We start from the raw sequence: 22,025 nt of genomic DNA, 5'->3' as shown, positions 1-22,025 counted from the left end.
CCGTTCCCAGATCTCCTTGCGAGGACTGCATCAATGAAATTTGATGGGGATAACGGCTGATGGAACGCGGCGCAATAATGGTGGGCTTGATGACGACCTACACTCTACTTGGACGCCTGTCATCACCCTCCTCCATCAAGGATCAGCGTCCCATCACATACGTTTACTATCGGGACGGTGTATGCACCAATTTCGCACCTGAAGCTTCGAAGTAAGACCGCTGTTCTTGTTCCTATTCTGGGAGATGGGAGCACTCAACGCTACGAAGTCGTACCTCATAGTAGATGTTCGCTATCTCGCCGGTTGGTGGGGTCATCAATGGTCGATCCACTTGCGATGATCAATGCCACTCTGGGTTTGGGTGCTTCCTGGAGCAGAGGGGAGTGGAGTATTGGGGTTGAGCAAAGCAATGAAGCGTTACTGGGATGATTCCTGCTCCTCGCAAGTCGATCTTAAACTCTCTTCTCGAATGCGAGATCCTTTCTCTTCACCTACCAACACTCCACTGCTAATTTGCACCGTACGAGTGGTGAACTGATACTCGGGATTACTTTGTCCTTCCTGCACGTCCATATTATCGGTTTCCCCATTTCTGTATCCCGGCACCCTTTCGAATATCGCGTCCCTGCAGTTGAATTGCATAGCCTAGAAGCTTGAATACTCTTCATCACTCATCCGTCTTCCGATATCCCCAACTTGCTCCAATCATTAATTCTACAATGTCTCTAGCTCGGTCAGGGTGAGACTCAGGACCAGGCGCACGGTTCCTTTGCCATATTCGTCTACCCGGCCGTCCACGAGGTCGAGTTGCCTTATTCACATACACCCTTGAATGTTGGTCAAGCGCGTCGGGTGCCTTGAGGAAGAAGAAATTCAATACGCGGCTACTCGAAAAGTGCATAACGTTGCATCACTCCATCTTACACGTTGCATGCCCGCCTAGGACCGTCCGTTCACTCCCAGCCTTCTTCTCGTTGCTATTTGCCGGAGTGGCCAAAGACTCAATTGAAGCATCAGCTGCACGCCCTTCTCCAGCCCCAGTGGGTGTGTCTCGTACCAATCCATGACATTGAACTCTGTGGCGATCTAATACAACTGCTTCTTGCCTTGTCAATCAATAATAAACACATTCACGCATTGCGCATACGTACCAACTGCAGATACATATATCCGACTATCCCCTCAATATATTTCAACTTCATCGAGCCTTCTCTTCCATCCAACGAAAGGTCACTCTGTTTTTGCCTGAAATTCCGTCACTCGTTGCGCTTCGGAATCGCTCTTCACTATGAGGACCTCTGCTGTCGTAGCAAGCCTTCTCTCCATTGGCCTGACCAATGCCTTGTCAGTCCGTGCCACTGTTACCAGTTGCTTGAACTCGAAGAATGTTCCCTACCTCATGGCAAGCTCGCCAGGCTATGCCGACTATGCCGAGCCTTTCAACCTTGCTCTTCCATACAAACCTATCGCCATTGTCCTACCTAACACCAGCAAACACGTGCAGGATGCGGTGAAATGTGCTTCCAACAGCAATGTGAAGGTACGTGAAGCTTCTGCCTAGTCATATCAAATCCTTCTGCTATACTGCATCCATACCACAGTCCTCCTATATACCTTGTCCACCGCCTCACGTCAGCCTCACACATTAACACTATGTCTAGGTCCAAGCCAAGAGCGGCGGCCATTCATATGCCTCGTTCAGTTCTGGCGGCAAGGATGGCTCCCTTGTAATCAACCTCGAGCCATTCCAGAAGGTTGAGCTTGATAAGTCAACCAAAATCGCCAAGGTTGGGGGTGGCGTCCGTCTTGGGAACCTTGCTCAAGGTATCTGGGATCAGGGTAAACGTGCCCTTCCCCACGGGACCTGCCCTGGTGTGGGTATTGGAGGTCACTTCACCCATGGTGGATACGGCCATACTTCTCGTCACTGGGGTGTTGCGCTCGACACCATTGTCGGTCTCGATGTCGTCCTTGCAGATGGGCGCCTCGTCCATGCCACCAAGTCTGAGAATGCTGAGATCTTCTGGGCTCTACGCGGTGCTGCCGACTCCTTTGGTGTGATCACCAACTTCTACCTCCAGACCAATGCCGCTCCTGATAGCATCACTTACTGGTCATTTGCATTTGCTTCGGGAATCTATGAGCAGAAGTCGAACTTCGTCAACACATGGCTCCACATTCAGGACTTCGCTCGTAATGCCTCCATTATCGACGACCGAATCTCTTTCGGCAACTACCTTGATGGAACAGGCTTCAGTGTAAGCGGTGCCTTCTTCGGATCCGTTGATGAGTTCAACACCAAGATCAAGCCCGAGTTCCTCCGCACTCTTGCTACCCCATCCAGCACCACCGTTAAGTCCTACCAATGGATTGACTACCTCACTCTCGTCTCCGACAAGACCACCATCGTCACTCCCCCTACCGGCTACGACGACCATGACGATTTCTTCGCTAAGTCCATCACTGTCCCAGAGAAGAGCGGCTGGTCCAAAGCCTCCCTCGAGGCATGGTATGGTATGTATCTGTCACTCCCCCCTTGATTCTCGCCACTAACATCCACCCTACAGACACCATGAAGGCCGGCTCACCAACCCCCTACTTTGTCATCACCAACCTCTACGGTGGCCCAGGCTCAAAGATCAATAACAAAGACACCACCTTCGCCGCCTACTCCGAGCGCGATTCCATCTTCGTCTCGCAGCTTTATGGCTCTGACACCGGCGCCGAGGCCAGACCCTTCATCAACAAACTGCACAGCGCCATCGTTTCCGCTGCTCCCAGCACCGAGTTTGGCGCTTACCTCAACTACGTTGATCCCTCGCTCGACCCTGCTACTGCGCATCAGTTGTACTACGGCGAACCGCTGTATCAGAAGCTTCTCGCGCTGAAGAAGAAGTACGATCCTAAGAGCGTTTTCTGGAACCCTCAGGCTATCGGTACTTAGATTCTCTCTGCTGTTCAAAATGCCTCGTAGCGCCTAGCTTAGACCATCTTGTCTTCGCATTTTCTCATTTCATAATTTACATTTTCCTTTCCCCACTGCGACATGACATATGGAAGGGGAGCGTAGGGATCACGACTACACATTCCGTTTCTTGGTTTTACCTGTCCAAAGCTAGCTTCGGCGAAAGAGGGGGTTGGTTGGTACATAATCGTTTCGTTGGTTTCGCTACTTTATTTGCGATGAAGTCACGCTTAGTGTTTAACTGTCTATAACAAAACAAAAAACGTACAAAACAACAATATAAATATAAATATAAATTGAGAAAGAAATTCAAGAAAAGTGTATTCATTTTCCCACGCTAAGAACGTATCTCAACTTTTGATGCCCGAATGGACTTTCACTAACACGAGCAAGTTTCCATTCTCATAAAACACTGACAGATACGATTAGATTTGATCCCAATCACCATCCCAATGTTTCCTTCTTAAGAACTTCTTCCAGCGGAGTAATATGGGAACTGCACTGCTTTAGGGACTCAGTATCAACGTTGTAGCCGACTGCTTTGTCAGGTGCACTCCCTGCGCTGACAACCATTCGCGGTGCTTTACGTTTGAGCATTCTGTGCATGATAACTTTGTCTTTGATAATGTATACTGGCGATAGAGCCAATAGGTAGTCTCCAGAATTACGGCCTAGAATCGATGTGTTTCGGACGGCGATTGTAGCTATGGTTTGTTCTACATGAACGAGGACGGAAACGCCGTGTTATGGCGTCAAAGTGCAGCGCCATGCCTTCTAAACTTTCTGCCATCGAAATTATAGTGGAGAGGAGGAAGATATTATATGGAGGCGGATGTGGTCGATGGTGTATTGGCGGAAGTTTCCGCGTCCACGGGGAGTGAGGGTTGCTATGACAGATGATCAAAACCGCAATGCATTACGAGCTCTTGATGTGTCAGTGCTTAAAGCAATCAATTCTTTGGGTCGGGCCGGAGAAAGGTTAAGCCCTAGGAAACAAACACTGAAGATTAGTAGCGCTTCTCAACGAACAGGTTTGGGACATTTGGCACGACACAAGTGAAGACCCAATAAGCGAAGGGCATAGAAGGTTCAACGTTTTCAACCAGGTTCTGGTGCCGAGCATTCTCATGTAAGTTCCTCTACCCTTACACGCCTTACATGAAGTAACCATTGCGGTGCTCTTAGCGGCTCGTTTGTGCAGTATTGGCTCTGGTGAAGTCAATACCCAGTCCAGTCTCTTCCCAAACCCACGGCAAGAGGGGGCATATAGAGGCAACAGCACGTAGCTGGTAGCCACTACAATGACCGAATTGCAACACAGAGTTATAACGGACCTCCTTTTTCCTGGTTGGGTGCTGTCATTGAAAAACGGCATTGGTGATGAGGGCCAAGGCACCAATCCGCTGACGTTCGATCGTGTCAACGAGGGCCGACCTTGGTCATGCGATTGTCTTCTGTCGCGTCTACCTATCGAGATCCTTTGGCGGGTAGTCAAATTCTTACCTAATGACGCTCTACAAAGCCTTGCATTGGTGAACCGAGATTGCCGGCAAATGGCTCGTTCCCGCCAGTTTGCTCATACTCAACTTTACTACAGCAAAGCTGCTTTCGATATCATAAGCATGCTCCGAGAAGAGGGCGTCGAGAGGTTGCAAAACAGTGGCAGAACGAAATCACCGTCCCTGGGCGCGTGCATTCGCAAAATCACGTTTGGTACGCACCCAAAATGTCTTGCAGCTGCCTTTGGGATCGCAGTCCCCAAAGGACTCTTGGAGCTAGATGTTGATGAACAACGACGACGCCGCGACCATGTGTGCGAATCATACTTGGATACGTACATACCATCTTTTATCCCGGTCCTCTCTTCTCAACCAACTATTTTACCTCGACTAGAAACTCTCGTACTAGCTAATACGGGACCGATCCAGAGAGACATGGCGGAAGCAATCGTTTCTTCTACTTTGCAGCATCTCACTCTCAAACGCGTGCAAGTTGATAGAGGCACGCGTCTTGCCCCTGATATTTGCAAATGGCGTTTGAAGTCTTTGTACCTGGATTTAGACTTGATTCTATCGGAGAGCAATCGCGCTCGCATTGACAAGCCTGCATCGCCACTGATAGGCGAATTGTTGAGCCTTGCAGCTCCAACTCTCGAACGTTTGGCATGGATAGACATTCCAAATCCGGGCATTCCTGTGGTACTGGCCGACGCGCAGCATAAACAGCACATTTTCGGTCAACTCAAGGAGTTGATGTTCCGCGACCCGTGGAAGCAGGATCATGGCTGGCTGGAGTTGCTCATCCAACCACAACGATGCAGCCTTATCCGTTTCGTAGACATCTCCATTGACAACTACGCGATAGCTGATTTCCTTGGTCGATGCGGCCATCTACCCAAGTTGGAAATCTTCGTCTGCAACGGTTCGCCATGGCATTATCTCGATCTGTCTTTTTTCGATCTGTCTTTTTTTAGAGCCAATACGCACATCCAAAAATTGAAGGTCGAATACATGGAGCCCTCGTACCTAGGAGAACTTCTTCCGCTGTTGAGTAAGGAGTTTTTAAACCTCACTTCGCTCAGCTTGTCGTGGCCCATGAAGTCCAATCACATCCCACAAAGAGACTTGGATCACATCGCCGCGATACAGAGTCTAAAGCAGCTTGAGCTCAAAGGAGGCCTGCCCCCCGGATCTACCTGGCTGATTGATCATAACGCCATACTGGATTGCGTTCAGAAATTACCCAACCTCCAGAGGCTCGCTTTCTCCCGAGATTCTTATTCAGGTGAAGACCCCGGACTTGAAAGACCTTCGGAGGGACATTGGGTGGAAATGGTGGTAATTGCTGCGGGATACGCCAGAAAGGTTCCTCTGTTGGAATGGATCTTTGTCGGACAACTTCTCATAAGCATTCATCGACAACCTAGATGCTTAGGTATCGAATATTTACCACCCAATGAACTCAGTTACTTCACCTATCTCAACCGAGTTTTTGGAGAAGATTCCGAGTTCTTTTACCGCGAATGGTGAAATTCCAAGCAAGTCGCCCGTCCACGACGCTTGTTGGTGGACGCTCTGGGCCGCGTCTCCGTATAGATGCTTGGAAACTTTGGAGCTACTTCGAACCGATGATCATACGCTGATAGAGAATATTTAAGTGAGGATTGCAGGAATTAGTGCTTTATCAATACATGTTATCGGAGACAGGGTCTGTATGTTAGAGTATTTTCCTTTCGAATGCATCAATTTCATCGTATGAACAAGGATTCAAGCAACCAAATGGATATTTTCATGATCCCAATCATTATAGTACGATAGTACAAAACAAGGCCTGCTAATTCAAAATCGATGAAGATGGAGTCAATGAGAAGTTCCATATTTTCTCATACCATGGTCTAGATTCTAGAGAACGCTCGTATCTCCGGAACAGAGGCTTATGAACGTATGTGGAGACGACCTTCGGCTTTTGGCATAAATGCTATCTTCTCTAGTGGATAGGCACGTTCTCAGAGGATATGGAAGTAGGTGTTCAGAAACGGAGCTCAACTTAGATAGAACACCTGCACCGCATGTCAGTGTCTTCTGCCAGAGGATCTTGATTTACGCGGCGGTTATATTGTCATCTATGAATAGATGACCCTCAGTAATAACTTTATGACTAATTTGATACAGATACATGATATATTCCTATCTCCTTGTCTAGTCCTACTTCAATCCTCTTACACAAGATCCTCTCTTTCTTAACGACTTCCTTACACAGCAAAGGCCTCCCCTTTCTCTGAACCGAAGCCTTCGAGCTCCACATCCTCAACACTGACTTCAACATTCCTTTCTCTCGAATTTCCAACACATAGCTGGAGGTTAGTACAACTGTCGGATAGGCAAGTTGTGCCGAGCGTCCAGCCACACCACGAGATCATCTTCAACAGACTGACGTGGTACGAGTCGCGGCCTGTACGTATGCACATTGATCGATGCTGTGAAAAGCCATTTCTGTCGAAGCGGTCAAGTTTCAGCGCAGTCGCTCTGGTCCGTCGGCCTCGTCTTTACGTATCCCTATGAGGGCTCTGTTTTGGCTCTCGACTAACCATTCAAAACGGGGTGATGTGCATATCATTCCTCTCGAATAGTAACAAACTACGGGTAGTAGCAAGCTGAAGCCGCTGAAAGTGTACCGATGACTCTGAGATGAAGATCACAAGAAGATCAATACCTGAAAAGTCAGTCAGTTTCGTAGCTCCTCCCAGTTGTCACGAAACCCACCGAAGACACACCATTGAATGACAACAACCATTTTGATCTTTCAGACATGCAACGGCACTCTAGCTCTGGCACTTGATAGCAGATCCCGAGCAATCAGTGCACCTACACGCCGAGCTGCTAGCATTCGCAAAAGACGCACAGCCCATGCACGAAGAGCACTGCCATGTCGAATTGCCTTCGAAGACGAAGTCGAGACTAGTTCTACCAATATCAATCAGCATCTTCATGTTCGACGTGGAGGGGTATGGGGAGGTATCGCAGGCTTACTGATTATCAATCGGATCCTTGTACCACTGGAACGATGCCATATTGTTCGCGAAGTTCCAATCGAAGTCGAGGATCGGGTCGCCGGGATAGCTGTGGATGTACGAGCCGGTGTTATTCGTGGGCCCGCGGTCGTAGGCGACGGAGCCGTCTGAGCGGAGGACGACCCAGTGTGCCAACCAATGGGGATCGCCGTTGTCGATGGGGGTGTTGATGTCGTAGTGGGCGGTGGCTTGGAGCTCGAAGCAGGAGCCGTTGTTTGTTGGGAAGGTTGGGGCGGCGGTGGTGAGGGATGCTGATGCTGCGAGGAGGAGGGCGGATAGGATGGCGGATTTGCAAGGTGACATAGTGAACGAATGTGTGGTTGGTAGCGATGGTACCTAAAGAGTGAATTGAAATGAGTGAGTGACAGAAAGGAAATGATCAACGAAAGTGATGTAATGAGAGTGGCTTGCGAGGTCTTTGGGAGTATTTATTTTCCAGAGGTATTCGGCACTCAGGTGTGGAGAAATGTTGCTAGATCGATTTGGTCGTGTGCGCATATAGCGATCATACTGGTCTCATAGATCCGTGGGTTTCACAATGCAGTATGTATACTCAGGTATGTATATTTAGGATAGAGGGATATGGAACAGGTTTGGCGGAGAGCTTAATCATCGCTTTGAAGTCCGATGTCCTCGTCCGGAACAAAGCGATTGGCTGCAACACGAGGAGCAACAAATCCGAGAATATCTTCATACAATTAAGAATTAATCATTTGTGGTTAAGGTGATACAATCGAGTGTGGCGATCGTGGCTGGGCCTTCCGGTCTGGCATATGTGCTTCCGGTTATGGTAGTGAATTGGCTCCGTTGCAACCATTAGGGAATACAGACCACCAAAGCTGATGCACATTCTACACAGTAAGCGACTCTACATATGAATGTATAGATTAATTGGTTCTCATTTATCAGATATATCATTTTATCGTTATTGCTGATGCAAGATTGGTGTTGACAGACTGGCCGTGAGAGGAGTTGCTCCATTCTGATTCCGGCCAAGTAAGATCGCTCTTTCACAATGACATCTTAGTATCCTCGTTATCATGAGCCTGAGATGACGCCGAGTCCTGAATCTCTACAAAATTGATGGGATGCCGCCGAGTACGATCCACCTTAAGATCAAACACATCCAATCGTTGATACCCTCCAACAACATCATGGTACTGCTTCCCCTCGATGCAATCGTCAAGATCAATATCAGCATACAAGATCCCTTCTTCGTTCTGTAGCAGATCCTTCGGCACAGCCGTTCCGTCCTCGAATATGAATCCCCGCAGTGGCGCACCAGTCGGGTCAAGGAACATCGTCGCGCCCTGCTGAGCTTGTTCCAATGTCTGCAGAACGATGGGGCTGGCATCTGATGATATCGCATCGATAGCGTCCTGGCCCAGCTTTCCAGCACACATGACGCCGAAGCATTTAGCCTCGAAGCAGTGTGCTGCAGCGCGAACACGATTCGCGGCTACGTTGTCGTAATCCGCACCCTGAGCAACGGTTGATGTTCCTGATGTTTCCGCTGCTGATTCGGTCTGAGGCTTGGAAGTCCTAGTCGGCCAGATGGCAGGCCAGGTTGAGATGTGGAGTTGTTCTCCCTGGGCCATGAGAGTGTAGCGAGCAAGCGGATTTGTGTTCTCTCCGCATATAAGGTTTCCAATCTTTCCAAACGGCGTGTCGGCTGTGCGGAGGCCATGTCCATCTCCAGGCGACCAGGTCAATTTCTCAAAGAACGTCGGCATGAGTTTTCTATGGTGTACGAGGACATCACCATTGCCGCTGATGATCATGTTGGAATTGTACAGCGTCGCGCTGCTGAATCGGACTTTTTCAGAGAACCCTATGCTGACTATGATGTTGAGCTGCTTGGCCAATCTGCGGATGGATTTCATCTCGGGCCCGTCGGCGTAGATGGATTCCAGGGCCATGTCTTTGAAGAATTCATGATTGTCGGTTGGTGGGCGTAGAGCGCTCCAGATTGGGAATGCGGGGATGTATGTTTCGGGGAAGATGACTACGTTGGCTTTGTAGTGTGCGGCCTCTTCAATTAATTTCAATACTTTGTAGGTTGTCGCTATTGCTGAGAGGAATATTGGTGATACATGGCATGCTGCCACTCGCACGTTGGGAGCCATATCCACTTCGTTGTTTGGGTTTGTCACACGGTATAGGGACGCTTAGGGATCGTGGTTTGACAATGCGATGGTCTTGGTACCAAGGCTCACGTAACGGACTACATACTGTTATGCGGGAGCAATTCGTATTTCTAAAGTCCATGGTATTACTTTTGACGCCGATTCCCCTCTTTTTTTCCAAAACGATGAACTTCAATCGGAAAAGTTTCCGCTGCCTGCTTCCTATGAGGCACAGAGGGTCGGCACGTCGGGCTGATAAATACCTAAAGTGTCTACTTAAGAATGCACTGTAGCCAGTAAATAATCTTAAGCGCTTGCGATAAACCTCGCTAAGACACTGTTGTAGGCATAAAATACTAGCATGGGTGTACATGTGCATTTTCATCAAGTTATATCAGTGACATAATTGATTCAATGCTCGCATTTCATTCCCCTGTCCAACGACTCTTCACCTCTAGCTCAATAGACTTGATCACTCCCGTTTCGGGCAGACAGTTAATATACTCAAAGACTGCATCTCCCTCCTCCAGAACAGAAACCTCGTGCCAAGTTCTCAAACGCCTATAATCCCCAAACTGTTTGTAGTGTGCCAGTGCTCCACGATATATCGCCAAATGCGATCGATGAGTCTTCGCCCACCGTTCCAGCATATCCAGACTACTGAAGAACGCCGCCCCACACGTTTCTTTGCGAAGTCGTCCACTCTGCAACTCGTCTTCTTCTGCTTCGTTCCTAAGGTAGCGAACACTTAAAGCTTCCGTCTCCTCAGGATGTTCCCAGAGATACCGGAGGCCCTCGTGAAGCGTAGGCTCGAGTTTCTTCTCATACGCATCGGCTTCCTGCTGTCCGCAGTTCTTCCAAAATTGACCTGAGCGAATGTGGACGATATTCTGGAAATTGGTACCTAGTAGATGCTGTCCTATCCCCCTAGGCGCTGCATCGCTGGGTAAATGGGCGGGGACGCCAGCTGCCCTGGGGAAGAGATCGTGTGCGGAATTGGGAATGCGGTCGCGGGCTGCACCCCAATATGCGGATCGGTCATGCTCTGGAAACTGTGCACCGGGTAGACGTGCTAGTCCGGGCAAGTAGTCGAGACCTGAGTAGTTGGTTTCGAGTCTGGGAATTGCGGTTTTGAATGTTTCTCGCCAGATGCCAATGGAAGCCCGGCTCTCTTGATCCAGTGTGGAGTAAAGGGTTGGCAGGGAGAGTTGATCGGAAGCGAGGCGGTGCTTTGTAGCATCAAGCCAGTAGCAGACCCATATTCGAGTAGTGGTTGTTGAGTTGACATGTTCACCGCCATCTATCAAAGTGAACGGTTCGGATGTATCTGGGCCAGATTCATCTTTCAGCCAAATGTCGATCGCAGACGAAAGTTGAGTCTGCGCTTGCGTTGCTGTCCCATCATCTGAGCGATTCTGTATCCCAAGGTATGTTGTAAATATGTGAGTAGCGCTTTCAGGAAGTTTCAAGTTCCACCTTGGGATTGGAAGTGTGTGGTTCTTTGGTTTGTGAAGAGGATATAAGCGGACGGGACAAGACATATTGGAGGACTATTCGGTTTGAAATGTGGATGTATCTTCAACGAAAATTTGAAGAAGTTAAGCACAATATTAATAGAATATTCCCTTGGATATTTCAATGTCTTGGTCGTGTTATCATGACGATCAAAGAAGGTGAATACATGCTGATCCTCGGCTGTAGTTTTGAGCTCCGGAAAAGCAATTGGTCAGCTGGAGCAGTCCAAAAGATATCTTTTATGTAATGTGCAACTCTGATGCTCTCTCAGTAAAGGACGAGGTTAACTCAAATGTAGGACTGTAGCATTTCACATGTCACTCATGGGAGTAAAAGGTTTGTATAAAGTTGCTGCACTGTTCACCCTCTCAGCCTAAGGGGGAAGCCAGAAATAGTCCTAGGAAGGCTCGTGAGGCTATTTAATTGACTACAGAGACACTTTAGAGGGCAGAATAACATTATATTAAAAATACTTCTTAAGGCTTTACAATATTACTATTAAATTTAAATTCTAAATACTATAGTATTATTTACTAGATACAACGGTGCTTGGGTGGTGATCATAACAATGGGTGGCCAGGACTATTTCCGACTTCCCCCTTCGGTTGAGAGCATACCCACGCTTTGAGGGTGAATGGGAAAGAAATCGCCGCCACCAATCAAATGTAAGATAATCAATCCATCAGCCTTACCTGCCGAGGCTACTCGAGATGGAATGTTCCTTTTGAGGATTGGTCTGGCGCATGAGTGGACGGAGAATAACTAGGGTGGGATAATTGGAGATGGAAGAATGGAGAATGGAGAGAAAGGAAGAAATTATGACGGATGAGGGGCAAACTGAGCTCATCCACACTAAAACCCACTAAACCCACAATTGCCCCCCTCCTCCGCTCCAAATCCGCCTACTATCTTTCTATTCATACTTTCTATTATCTACCACCTTTACCTTTTAGTTAATTATCTCTCCTCTACCCTCCAGCTACTTATCTTCACCTCCGGGGCTATAATGCTACACCATCTTCATCCTCACTGTGCATGCCTTTGGTGAAATTCCATACTCGTGGATCTTGCTCCAGTGCTAAACGTCTTCCTCCCTTTGCTGCAACCGGAAGAGCTCCCATCTTACAACGTCCGCGACATCCGCAACAGCTTCCACAGCACCCTGCTGAGCTTCAGAATACTCTATCGCCGAATTACGCTCTTCGACTTCATACTCAGGTCCTAAAGATGGACGTCCACGACCTGTCACAGAATGCGCGCGCCGCACCAGGGGACGGATTGGAGCTCAAAAATAGGCTGGCTGAGAGCAGGAGTCCTTATGTACGCAGTCCCATATCACCGGTTACCCTCCCTGATGTGAATTTGCTCTGTATTGCGTACTGTGACAGCACTGTGCTTAGGAAATGCTAATATGATTACTGGACAGGTGCGCGGCCATATGGACAATCCCGTCGCATGGCAAGAGTGGACCCCAGAAGCTCTTCAGCTTGCGAAGAGCTCCAATAGACTGATATTCATAAGCATAGGATATGCTGCTTGTCATTGTATGTGGTCCTATCCCATTTCCCTACTGAAGTTTCTGTTGTTAGCTTCTTTGCCTTCCGTGCCTATCGAGTGGGCGCAAATAAAATATTCAGTACAACGAAGCTAATCAATGGATAATCAGGGTGCCATGTGATGGAGCGCGAGTCCTTCTCCAACCCGGAAGTGGCCCAACTACTCAACTCCTCCTTCATCCCTATCAAAATCGACCGCGAGGAACGGCCTGACGTGGACCGTATATACATGAACTACGTTCAAGCTACTACCGGCTCCGGCGGCTGGCCACTGAATGTTTTTCTCACCCCGGATCTCGAGCCCATCTTTGGCGGAACATACTGGCCGGGTCCCGGATCAACAATGGTGACGGGCGGTGGAGACGGATTGGGTTTCGTCGGAATTGTAGAGAAGATTCGGGACGTGTGGAAGACACAACGTGAGAGGTGTCTCGAGAGCGCGAAGGATATCACAAAACAGCTAAGGGAGTTCGCTCAAGACGGAAATATTTCTAGGAAAGATGGTGCCGTGAGGGACGCTTTGGATGTGGATTTGCTCGAAGAAGCATACGAACATTTCTCAACAAGATTCGACAAACAGTTCCCAGGGTTCCCGAGGGGTGCGCCCAAGTTTCCTACTCCCGCGAATCTGGCGTTCCTGTTGAAATTGGCTTTGTACCCGAGTGCGGTCAAGGACGTCATCGGAGTAAGAGATACGGAAAACGCGAGGGACATGGTGTTACAGACATTGACCGCGATGAATCGTGGAGGCATTCACGATCAGATCGGTAACGGATTTGCGCGGTACTCTGTCACTCGTGACTGGAGTCTACCGCATTTCGAGAAAATGTATGTCACGATTTGATTCATCCCGACTAAATGACTGGCAAGAAGCTAACAGACCCATAGGCTCTACGACCAAGCGCAACTCCTACCTGTCTATCTGGACGCCTATCTCATTACCAAAGATACAGAATATCTCGCCGCAGTGCATGACATTGCGACCTACCTCACCACAGCCCCTATTCAGTCGCCTTCTGGTGGCTTCTTCTCCTCAGAAGACGCAGACTCCCTGTACCGCCCAACGGACAAGGAGAAGCGCGAAGGCGCATTCTACGTCTGGACACTGAAAGAATTCCAAGCGATCCTCGGCGAACGAGACGCAGACATCGTCGCACGATACTACAACGTCAAGGACGAAGGAAACGTCAGCCCAGAGCACGACGCGCACGACGAACTCATCGACCAAAACGTCCTCGCCGTCGTCAGCACCCCCTCCGACCTCGCGAAGGAATTCGCCCTCTCCGTCGAAGAAGTGACCTCGATCCTCACCTCCGGCCGCGCCAAACTCCTCGCCCACCGCGAGAAAGAACGCCCCCGACCCGCCCTGGACGACAAAATCGTCGTCTCCTGGAACGGCCTCGCCATCGGCGCCCTCGCCCGCACCGCCTCAACCCTCTCCCAGAACTCCCCCACCGAATCCCAAACCTACCTCACCGCCGCCATAAACGCCGCCCAATTCATCAAAACCCACCTCTACAACCCAAACACCCACACCCTCCTCCGCGTATACCGCGAAGGCCCCGGCACCGTCCCAGGCTTCGCAGACGACTACGCCTTCCTGATCTCGGGCCTGATCTCCCTCTACGAAGCCACCTTCGACGACTCTTACCTCCGCTGGGCCGACGACCTCCAGCGCACCCAACTCCGCCTCTTCTGGGACACCCAGCACCTCGGCTTCTTCTCGACCCCCGCCTCGCAACCCGACCTCATCATGCGCCTCAAAGACGGCATGGACAACGCCGAGCCCGGCACCAACGGCGTGGCCGCCCGCAATCTCGACCGCCTCGCCGCGCTGCTCGAGGACGACGAGTATGCGAAGCGCGCGCGCGACACGGTGTCTGCGTTCGAAGCCGAGATCATGCAGCATCCGTTCTTGTTCCCTTCTATGCTCGACGGCGTCGTTGCGGCGAGGTTCGGTATCAGCCATGCGGTTGTCACGGGTGAGGGTCCAAAGGTCGACGAGTGGTTGGCGAACTATCGCACCAGGCCGGCGAGTCTGGGGACTGTCAGTCGTATCGGCGGGGGCAGCGGCGCGTGGTTGAAGCAGAGGAACAAGTTGGTCGGGGGTATGAATGAGGGGAAGGAGGGGGTTATGCTGTGTGAGCTTGGGGCTTGTAGGGATGCGCTGGAGTTGGGGTTGGGGAGCTTGGAGAGCGCGATTAGGGATGTTTGATTGTTTCTGGATTAAGGTGTTGTTGGATGAGTGAAGGAAATCTAAACGCTATGTAACGTCGTCGTTTGACGTGAAATCGATATATCAATCAATAAAGCTTGCACCTATCTAAACAATGGAAAATGAAAAAAAGTCGAAGACATGGCAAATGGTGCTGGGATCGTGCTAGTATTGATGTGTGTTCGTTTGATGTGTATTTATATTTCAGTCTGTCCTGTCGTGGACGAACGACCTCTTAGTCTTTCAGGCTTTCAGCAATTATACATATGATTTGATTATACTAAAGGCGCAGCAATGGCATGCAACATCAACCAATGCAAGAAAGAAGAATGCTCTATATCAACCTTCACCCCAAAATAACACGTCTACAGGGGAAGAGTGGAAGAGAGCGCGACGAAAGCGAAGAAACATCTACTTCCTCTTCCTCCCCTCGCCCTTTTTCTGCGCACCCGTGGCCTTGGCGGTCGCCTCGTCCTTCTCGGGGACCTTGGGCGATTTGTCCGCGTCTGCGGGGGCGGTGAGCGGCTCGTTGGCCTTCTTCTCTTCCTCTTCCTCGTCGTCGCCACCCTGGCCGAACTCGTTGACGCGGGTGTAGTCGACCTTGTAGACCCAGGTCTGGTAGAGGTAGACGAAGAAGATGACATCGTCGCGGAGCGTGGCCAAGCGGTGGAGCGTGGGCATCTTGATGGTGAAGGCGAAGAGGTCGTCGATGAAGGTGTTGAGGAACTTGTATGTCATGGCGCGGCCGGGCATGTGGGCGACGGACTTAAGGCGGTAGTTGATGTAGAGGGAGGGCACCATCATGAGGAAACCGTAGGCGTAGACGGATCCGACGAGAGTGGTGATGATGAAGGAGTACCATGACTTGTGAGAGTCGTACATGAGGGAGTAGATGGCGTAGGCGATGAGGAGAGGGATTGCGACCCAGTACAGGTACTTGAAGGCAATCTGATCGTACTCCTCGGTCTTCTTCTCTGTCTCAGACAGGACGTGCTTGTCCTCGAATACAACAGTATAGGGGATGAAAGAGCCGGGAGCGCTTTCACGCACGCGAACGTTGACAGTCTTAGTGATCTTCCAGGCCTCAATCGCAATTCCCATTCCCTGGCCGAAGAGGATCATCCAGGAGGTGTTCTCGTTGTTATCCATGAGGTAGAGGAAGATAATGCTCTGCATGACAACGTTGGCGAGGATGGTGCGGACCGAGGTACCGACATTGTCCTTCTTCTTACGCCAATGGGCAACATCGTTCTTGAAAGCAAGCATCTCGAAGATCATATGGAAGACGGAGACGACAGCGGTGATTGCCAAGAGGTAGGAGTTGCTGTCAATGAGGATCTCCTTGAACATCTCCATCTCTGAGCCATCGCCACCAGTAGGAGAAGCCTGGCCTGCCGCAGCTGCGGCCTGTTGAGAGCGGATGTTCTCCTCTACGGAAGCGTAGAGGTTGAATTTCCAATTCGCAAGGTTGTTCAACTTGACATTCAGGGGCAGCGTGGTGACTGTGTCGTTAAGCTCAATCATGTGCTTCTTGAGCTGCCAGAAAGTGTTGGTGAACAGAACGGGATAGTACCAGGAGTGCTGTCCGCTAGCATCCCTAGCACCCTCGCTTTCAAGCTGGAAGAAAGCCCTCACACCGGGGTGCATGGAAGGGAAATGGACGACGCCAGTATCCGGGATGGCAGAGAGCGTGAAGTTTGGATGGTAATAGGAAGAAATGACCTTGGGGGCATCCTTGTCCTCCTCGACCTCAACATCACGATCAGGCAAATCCGAAAGGAGGTTTCGTGTCTTCACGACCTTCTTCTTAGGGATATAGCGGGTCAATGGTCGGACGAAATGGTATGCCTTGGAGGGATTGTAACCGGAGACAGTGGGATCGAGCTTACTGCCACTCTGCGCGACATAGAAATGGCCGAAGAGGGTGGCATTGTTCTGCACAGCCTTGGGTACCTTGAACTCGGTCTCGATGACACGGTTCTCGTTGTAGCTTCCAAACTTGAAGTTCTTCTCATTGATCACCAGCGAGTCCTTGGGCATGGACGACAAGGGCGGCATGGCGATGGACGGCGAAATATACAAGACGATATCCAATTCAGTGCCGGGCGACCACATGGGCGCAACGCTCTGGGGATAGTGGTTCCATTGCGCACCCGGGTCCAGCTGATGAGGGCGTTCAGCGTACGGCGGGATGGTCACTTTGACACCTCCGGACGAGGGTACCGATGCTCCACCTTTGGCAGGGTCGGCAGCCTTGGGCGTGGGCATGATCGCCTTCATTCCATATTGGATGAGGAAGAACATACCGACGCTCTGGGCGAGCGTGCGGAAGATCTGTGAAGCCACGCAACATTAGCAAACCGAGGGGCAGCTCCTTGAATTGGTACGGTACGATGCGGGATGGCGGAGGTGTGTGTGAGTGGACTTACGCTCTTCCCTCCTTCCTCCTGCTGTTGAGCCTCGGGCATCTTGCAAGTAGGCAACCTAGTCTTCGAATCGGGGACGTAGAAGTGCCAGAAATGACAAGTTGCAATGTAGGACGGAAGCTGGCTGAGGGGCGGGAGATTTCTCGCTGGTCGCGACATCTAGACAATGATGCCAAGACATCTGTAAGTGGTTTAGCGTACTCGCACCATCTGCAGGTGGAGCTTGAGCACGGGAGAGGCTCGTAACCGTTCATTTGCTCCACGAGGGGCAGAGAGAGACACGGCGAATGTGGATATGAACGATAACGATGGACAGAATCATGTCCTTGCACCCATGTGGGCAGAATAATTTAAACAAGGGCGGATGAATTTTTGAAATTCTTTCATTCGCCCAATCAATTGGGTCCCAGAAAGACGTTGTCGGATCATTATTCATCTATTCGTCACTACTACGATTGCTCGAGTCTTCCACCATAACTCCGTACACTACATATATAAAAACTTCCTACGCGCCCACTTTAGTACTGGAACATATATTCCGCCTTGCGACTTCAATTCAGTCAACAGCTAGGACCAAACCACCTACCTAGACGACTATAGTTGGTTTTCTCGACTCCGGCTCTCCATTGGCAGATCCTTCACCATCGCAATCCACCGTCTTACCAGTGACTCATTCAGTCAAATTATATAGCTACACGTCACTGCTCAACCTTCGAGTAACCACCACCACTCCCTCTCTATATATCAAAGCCTCGTTCTTTGTCTCGACCTTCCACGTCTCAATTGAACCCTACAATCTCTACAATCCCAACACACTTCAAACCAACCAACCAACCAACATTCAACACAAACAGCTCCCCAACATGACCAACGAAGCTCCCCCTCGGAGGCCCGTAGTCTGCGTCTTGTAAGCCCTCCTCCCCTCCCCTTCCCCCCTCCTCTCACGACCGCAAAACTAACCCCAACCCCAGCTGCGGCGCCTCATCCGGCACCTCCCCCGCGCACCTCGCCGCCGCCCGCTCCCTCGCGCAGCACCTCCACGCCTCCGGTCTCTCCCTCGTCTACGGCGGCGGCACCGTCGGCCTAATGGGCGAAGTCGCCCGCACCCTCGTCTCGCTCTCCGGCCCCTCCTCCGTCCACGGCATCATCCCCGAACCCCTCGTCAAGTACGAGCAAAAAGACGCCCTGAACGCCTCGGGCCACTCAATCGACGAGTCCGTGTACGGCCGCACGACAGTCGTGAAAGACATGCACACGCGGAAGCAGATGATGGCGAAGGAGGTGATTGAGGGGGGTCCGGGGGGCGGGTTCGTCGCGCTGAGTGGGGGCTACGGGACGTTGGAGGAACTTATGGAGGTGACGACGTGGAATCAGCTCGGGATCCACGACATGCCGGTTGTGGTGTACAATGTCGAGGGGTATTGGGATGGGTTGTTGAGGTGGGTGGGGGATGCGGTGGCGCATGGGTTTGTGAAGGAGGGGGCGAGGGGCATTCTGAAGGAGGCGAGGAGTGCGGAGGAGGTGGTGAGGGGGTTGGGGGAGTATAAGAGTGCGGAGGGGAGGTTCAATTTGACGTGGGAGCAGCAGTGAGGGAAGTTGGTGCTAGGGGGATGATTGTACGATTATATATATCTTCGGTCTTATACGGAGACTACGGTCTCTGCTCATGGGTTTCGGCTTTGCATAGAGGGAATGTCTCGACTCTTTGACGAAGATAAGGAAAAAGCCTGGGGACTCATGGTCTAGGGCATAGAAGGATTTCACTCCATAATAGAATCACAGAAAGCAAAAATGAAATAAAAAATTGATAAGATAAAATTGAATTGATCATGGTTCTTTCTGCTACTACTAAGTTCTCAAGAAAGAAGCCAAATGTAGACTTGAACGAACCCGTGTATTCATTGAGATATGTGCAATGGAATCTGATCCGACCTGCTCGCCGGATGTGCATGTAAAGCCTTGCCCATGTACTGCGTGAAAAAAAAAACTCACTTCGCCTCCAGCGCCATGCAATGCCTGGTATCATGTGGTCATAACTTGGACCGCGCAGAATATGCTATAGAGAAGCCTATACGTTGTAGGCTCAAAGATCGATCAGACCTGACGTTATCCACAATGTGACCTGTAAGAGTAGACTAAATGCTGTCCATTCTTGGAGGTCACAAATTTAGTTTGCGAACCTTGACCCAACTATTGTGGGCGAAAGTTGCTTTCTCTGCGTCGCCGGTGCCTCTAAAATCCGGGAAGCTGAAATCCAAAGCCCGGAACTGCTGGAGGAACTGCCACGGCTTGCTCTGGTCGCGGTGAGATGTGGCGGGGCTCGTGTGCTGCAGGTCGGTTTTCTTGTCGGAATCGCTGGCCCTTTTCGGCTGCACCATGGCCACCATGGCCACCACCTCCTCCGCCGCCGCCGCCGCCGCCGCCGCCGCCGCGACCACCATGACCATGGCCATGATGTCCTCCTCGACCTCGAGCTCCTTCTGGTGGGATGCGACGACTAATCGCTGAGTAAAAGTCAGTGGGTGCTTTGTGGTTTGACAATGGAAAGAGCTCACCCTTGGACGAGACACCGGCACCTATTTCGATATCTGGTTCTTCCATGACCATCCCTGACTCCAGAGGTAGACCGCCGGTACCTCCATACTCTGCAGTCAATGCCCACTTGCGATCGGCATCAGTCAATTTTACGAGTGGGATTACACTTATGCCGGTCTCGTAGTCACTACATTCCCGTGGACCGAAGCCTACACCCCATTTTGTCTATGAAACGTTCAGTATCCATTTATCAGAGATCTCCAGCCGTAAGCCTTACCGAGCGAGCTTTCGCTAATGCACTTTGATCCTGGAGGTTATCCATGCCTTTTTTGGCAGCTACAGCGTCTCGGCGATACATCATCTTGACGAAAGCATGTCGTTTGTCTTGGTTGACGATACAAGTCTGCACTTTTCCGAATCTGCTGAATATGTTCCTGATCTCACCTTCTGTGCCGCCAGCACCGCCTATGAACAGGGTGCGGCTGAACACTCTGATATGATCACGTGGCAAGGTGTTGTCGTATTCAAGGAATCTAGGTTGGTCATTCTGAGGGGTCGGGCCAGGAGGGCTGTGTTGGCGCCTCTGTCCTGGGGGCGTACGCTGACGATACTCATCACGTCCACGACCACGAGCTTTATTGCGACCACGCGCGCGATCACGGTCATTGCGCTGCGAATTGCCATCCGCGCCTGCATTAGGGTCGTATGCGCCATACGTGGGACTATCCCGACGATTTGGTGGTGATCTACGCGAAGGCGATTGGTGGCGATGATTATAGTCAGGGGATCGGCTACGCTCCCGATCTCTATTACCATTGTAGTCATAACGGTCAGGCTGACCTCCATTCAATCCATTCTGTGCCATGGGCTGAACACTGTTGGGCATTGAAGGTTGCAGGGGAGGTGGGGGTGCTTGAGCAGCTGCTTGCTGTTGTGCTTGTGCCGCAATAGCAGCCAATACTTGCATTGCTTGCTCTGGGGGGATCTGGCCGGCGGACATGGCCTGGATGATCTGCGCCATAAGCTCTTGAGGTGTTGGCTGTGCAGGGTTTGCTACCGGAGCTGGGGGTGGGGGAGGCATGAATCCTGGAAGAGGTGGAGGTACTACATTCTGGGGAGGAAAAGCAAATGCTGGCTGCGGTGCTGGTTGTGGTGGTGGTTGAGGGTTAGTCTGGGCAGTCTGCTGGCCTAAACCTGCGAGTGCAGCAAGTAGGGCACCGGTATCCTGAGGAGCAGCAACGGGCGCAGGATATGTAAGCTGTGAGTTAGGTTGAGCAGGAAAGCCCTGAGACGCAGCTGGTGCCCTGGGAGGGCTGCCAGGCGGTGTGTGGGAGACTTAGTGGGTGGTCAGTTGGAGGTTGAAGGTACCTTCGGGTTGGAGAGTATCCTTACTCTGCTGTTTGTTATTCAATTGTTGCTTCAGGCCTGAGAGCATCTGCGATGGGAAGGTCTGCCCGCGTTCCCAGATGTCCAGCAACTTATTGATCTTCTCTTTTTGGTTCTCTGGTGCAGTTTGAGCCAGGTCAGACATCAAATTCGGGAGCAAGTCGGTCACATGCTGTACACCTGAAGCAAATGTTCCCGGAGCAGCGTTCTTGGAAATGGCTTGACCCGCCTTCCGGGCATTCTCCATCCACTGCCTCGTTACCGAGTCTACGACGTACAGTACTCCTAATTTATGTGTAGCGGGGCTGTTTTTGAACTGTTGGACGATCTTTTGGACGATGGTGGATTCGGACTGCAAGTGGGAGCACCTCTCAGTTAGTTTTGGATTCCATGGTGGCAAAAAGTACAGGTAAAGCTAGGAGCGAAACCTGCGAGCTTTACAGCATACCTGAACGTTATCGACGCATTTTGTGGTGATGGCATCTATCTTGGTTTTGGTGACGCCCGGCGGTTTAAGGGCCTGTAATGAGAGCAGCAGAGCCTCTAGTTCCTCCATTGCTGCCATATTTCAGAGTCAAATGGGCAGAGTCAGTTGCCAGCAATTATGCAGGAATGAAACTCGTGGCTACGTGCGTATAGTTGCAGCAATATATTTAAATAGGCCGAGTGGGTGATCGTTGATAAGATAGTGGTGAGGAGCGCAGGCGTGAACTCGAGAGATCAAGTCAAGG

The 22,025-nt window shown here is 50.8% G+C and overlaps 11 protein-coding genes across 11 annotated transcripts; 4 read left to right on the top strand and 7 right to left on the bottom strand.

Moving 5' to 3' along the window:
- Positions 1 to 1,170: 1,170 nt before the first annotated feature.
- BU24DRAFT_392038 (Glucooligosaccharide oxidase) lies at positions 1,171 to 3,196 on the top strand. The gene is made up of 3 exons (XM_033525135.1): positions 1,171 to 1,540; positions 1,662 to 2,514; positions 2,568 to 3,196. The coding sequence occupies exons 1-3, from the start codon at positions 1,289 to 1,291 to the stop codon at positions 2,942 to 2,944; spliced, it is 1,482 nt and encodes a 493-aa protein (XP_033385064.1). The 5' UTR covers positions 1,171 to 1,288; the 3' UTR covers positions 2,945 to 3,196.
- On the bottom strand, positions 3,024 to 3,370 carry BU24DRAFT_209144 (uncharacterized protein). Its single transcript, XM_033521913.1, has one exon. The coding sequence runs from the start codon at positions 3,291 to 3,293 to the stop codon at positions 3,102 to 3,104; it is 192 nt and encodes a 63-aa protein (XP_033385063.1). The 5' UTR covers positions 3,294 to 3,370; the 3' UTR covers positions 3,024 to 3,101.
- Positions 3,371 to 4,502: 1,132 nt separating this feature from the next.
- On the top strand, positions 4,503 to 6,217 carry BU24DRAFT_423085 (uncharacterized protein). The gene has a single exon (XM_033528147.1). It carries the CDS (start codon positions 4,519 to 4,521, stop codon positions 5,992 to 5,994), a length of 1,476 nt encoding a protein of 491 aa, XP_033385062.1. The 5' UTR covers positions 4,503 to 4,518; the 3' UTR covers positions 5,995 to 6,217.
- Positions 6,218 to 7,055: 838 nt separating this feature from the next.
- Positions 7,056 to 7,838, bottom strand: BU24DRAFT_409796 (uncharacterized protein; the record flags this gene model as incomplete). The annotated part of the gene is made up of 3 exons (XM_033525944.1): positions 7,056 to 7,177; positions 7,334 to 7,428; positions 7,495 to 7,838. 3 exons carry the CDS (start codon positions 7,836 to 7,838, stop codon positions 7,056 to 7,058), a joined length of 561 nt encoding a protein of 186 aa, XP_033385061.1.
- Positions 7,839 to 8,421: 583 nt separating this feature from the next.
- Positions 8,422 to 9,777, bottom strand: BU24DRAFT_423084 (carbon-nitrogen hydrolase). Its single transcript, XM_033528146.1, has one exon. It carries the CDS (start codon positions 9,659 to 9,661, stop codon positions 8,546 to 8,548), a length of 1,116 nt encoding a protein of 371 aa, XP_033385060.1. The 5' UTR covers positions 9,662 to 9,777; the 3' UTR covers positions 8,422 to 8,545.
- Positions 9,778 to 10,019: 242 nt separating this feature from the next.
- Positions 10,020 to 11,209, bottom strand: BU24DRAFT_423083 (uncharacterized protein). The gene has a single exon (XM_033528145.1). It carries the CDS (start codon positions 11,200 to 11,202, stop codon positions 10,087 to 10,089), a length of 1,116 nt encoding a protein of 371 aa, XP_033385059.1. The 5' UTR covers positions 11,203 to 11,209; the 3' UTR covers positions 10,020 to 10,086.
- A 1,194-nt stretch (positions 11,210 to 12,403) lies between these two features.
- Positions 12,404 to 14,947, top strand: BU24DRAFT_346269 (uncharacterized protein; the record flags this gene model as incomplete). Its single annotated transcript, XM_033523479.1, has 4 exons — positions 12,404 to 12,496; positions 12,603 to 12,720; positions 12,843 to 13,560; positions 13,621 to 14,947. The coding sequence occupies 4 exons, from the start codon at positions 12,404 to 12,406 to the stop codon at positions 14,945 to 14,947; spliced, it is 2,256 nt and encodes a 751-aa protein (XP_033385058.1).
- Positions 14,936 to 17,498, bottom strand: BU24DRAFT_392025 (cleft lip and palate associated transmembrane protein 1). The gene is made up of 2 exons (XM_033525134.1): positions 17,377 to 17,498; positions 14,936 to 17,281 (listed from the first exon to the last, which is right to left on the bottom strand). The coding sequence occupies exons 1-2, from the start codon at positions 17,413 to 17,415 to the stop codon at positions 15,359 to 15,361; spliced, it is 1,962 nt and encodes a 653-aa protein (XP_033385057.1). The 5' UTR covers positions 17,416 to 17,498; the 3' UTR covers positions 14,936 to 15,358.
- A 246-nt stretch (positions 17,499 to 17,744) lies between these two features.
- On the top strand, positions 17,745 to 19,151 carry BU24DRAFT_208278 (uncharacterized protein). Its single transcript, XM_033521907.1, has 2 exons — positions 17,745 to 18,280; positions 18,345 to 19,151. Exons 1-2 carry the CDS (start codon positions 18,237 to 18,239, stop codon positions 18,961 to 18,963), a joined length of 663 nt encoding a protein of 220 aa, XP_033385056.1. The 5' UTR covers positions 17,745 to 18,236; the 3' UTR covers positions 18,964 to 19,151.
- BU24DRAFT_209075 (uncharacterized protein) lies at positions 19,036 to 19,502 on the bottom strand. The gene is made up of 2 exons (XM_033521911.1): positions 19,264 to 19,502; positions 19,036 to 19,212 (listed from the first exon to the last, which is right to left on the bottom strand). Exons 1-2 carry the CDS (start codon positions 19,397 to 19,399, stop codon positions 19,109 to 19,111), a joined length of 240 nt encoding a protein of 79 aa, XP_033385055.1. The 5' UTR covers positions 19,400 to 19,502; the 3' UTR covers positions 19,036 to 19,108.
- On the bottom strand, positions 19,503 to 21,968 carry BU24DRAFT_208889 (uncharacterized protein). Its single transcript, XM_033521910.1, has 5 exons — positions 21,743 to 21,968; positions 21,301 to 21,646; positions 20,186 to 21,243; positions 19,929 to 20,133; positions 19,503 to 19,877 (listed from the first exon to the last, which is right to left on the bottom strand). Exons 1-5 carry the CDS (start codon positions 21,857 to 21,859, stop codon positions 19,606 to 19,608), a joined length of 1,998 nt encoding a protein of 665 aa, XP_033385054.1. The 5' UTR covers positions 21,860 to 21,968; the 3' UTR covers positions 19,503 to 19,605.
- Positions 21,969 to 22,025: the final 57 nt, after the last annotated feature.

This window comes from Aaosphaeria arxii (genome assembly GCF_010015735.1).
Source record: "Aaosphaeria arxii CBS 175.79 unplaced genomic scaffold BU24scaffold_4, whole genome shotgun sequence".
NCBI lineage: Eukaryota > Fungi > Ascomycota > Dothideomycetes > Pleosporales > Aaosphaeria > Aaosphaeria arxii.
Note: the sequence above shows the minus strand (reverse complement) of the source record. Positions and strands in the feature narration are given on the sequence as shown.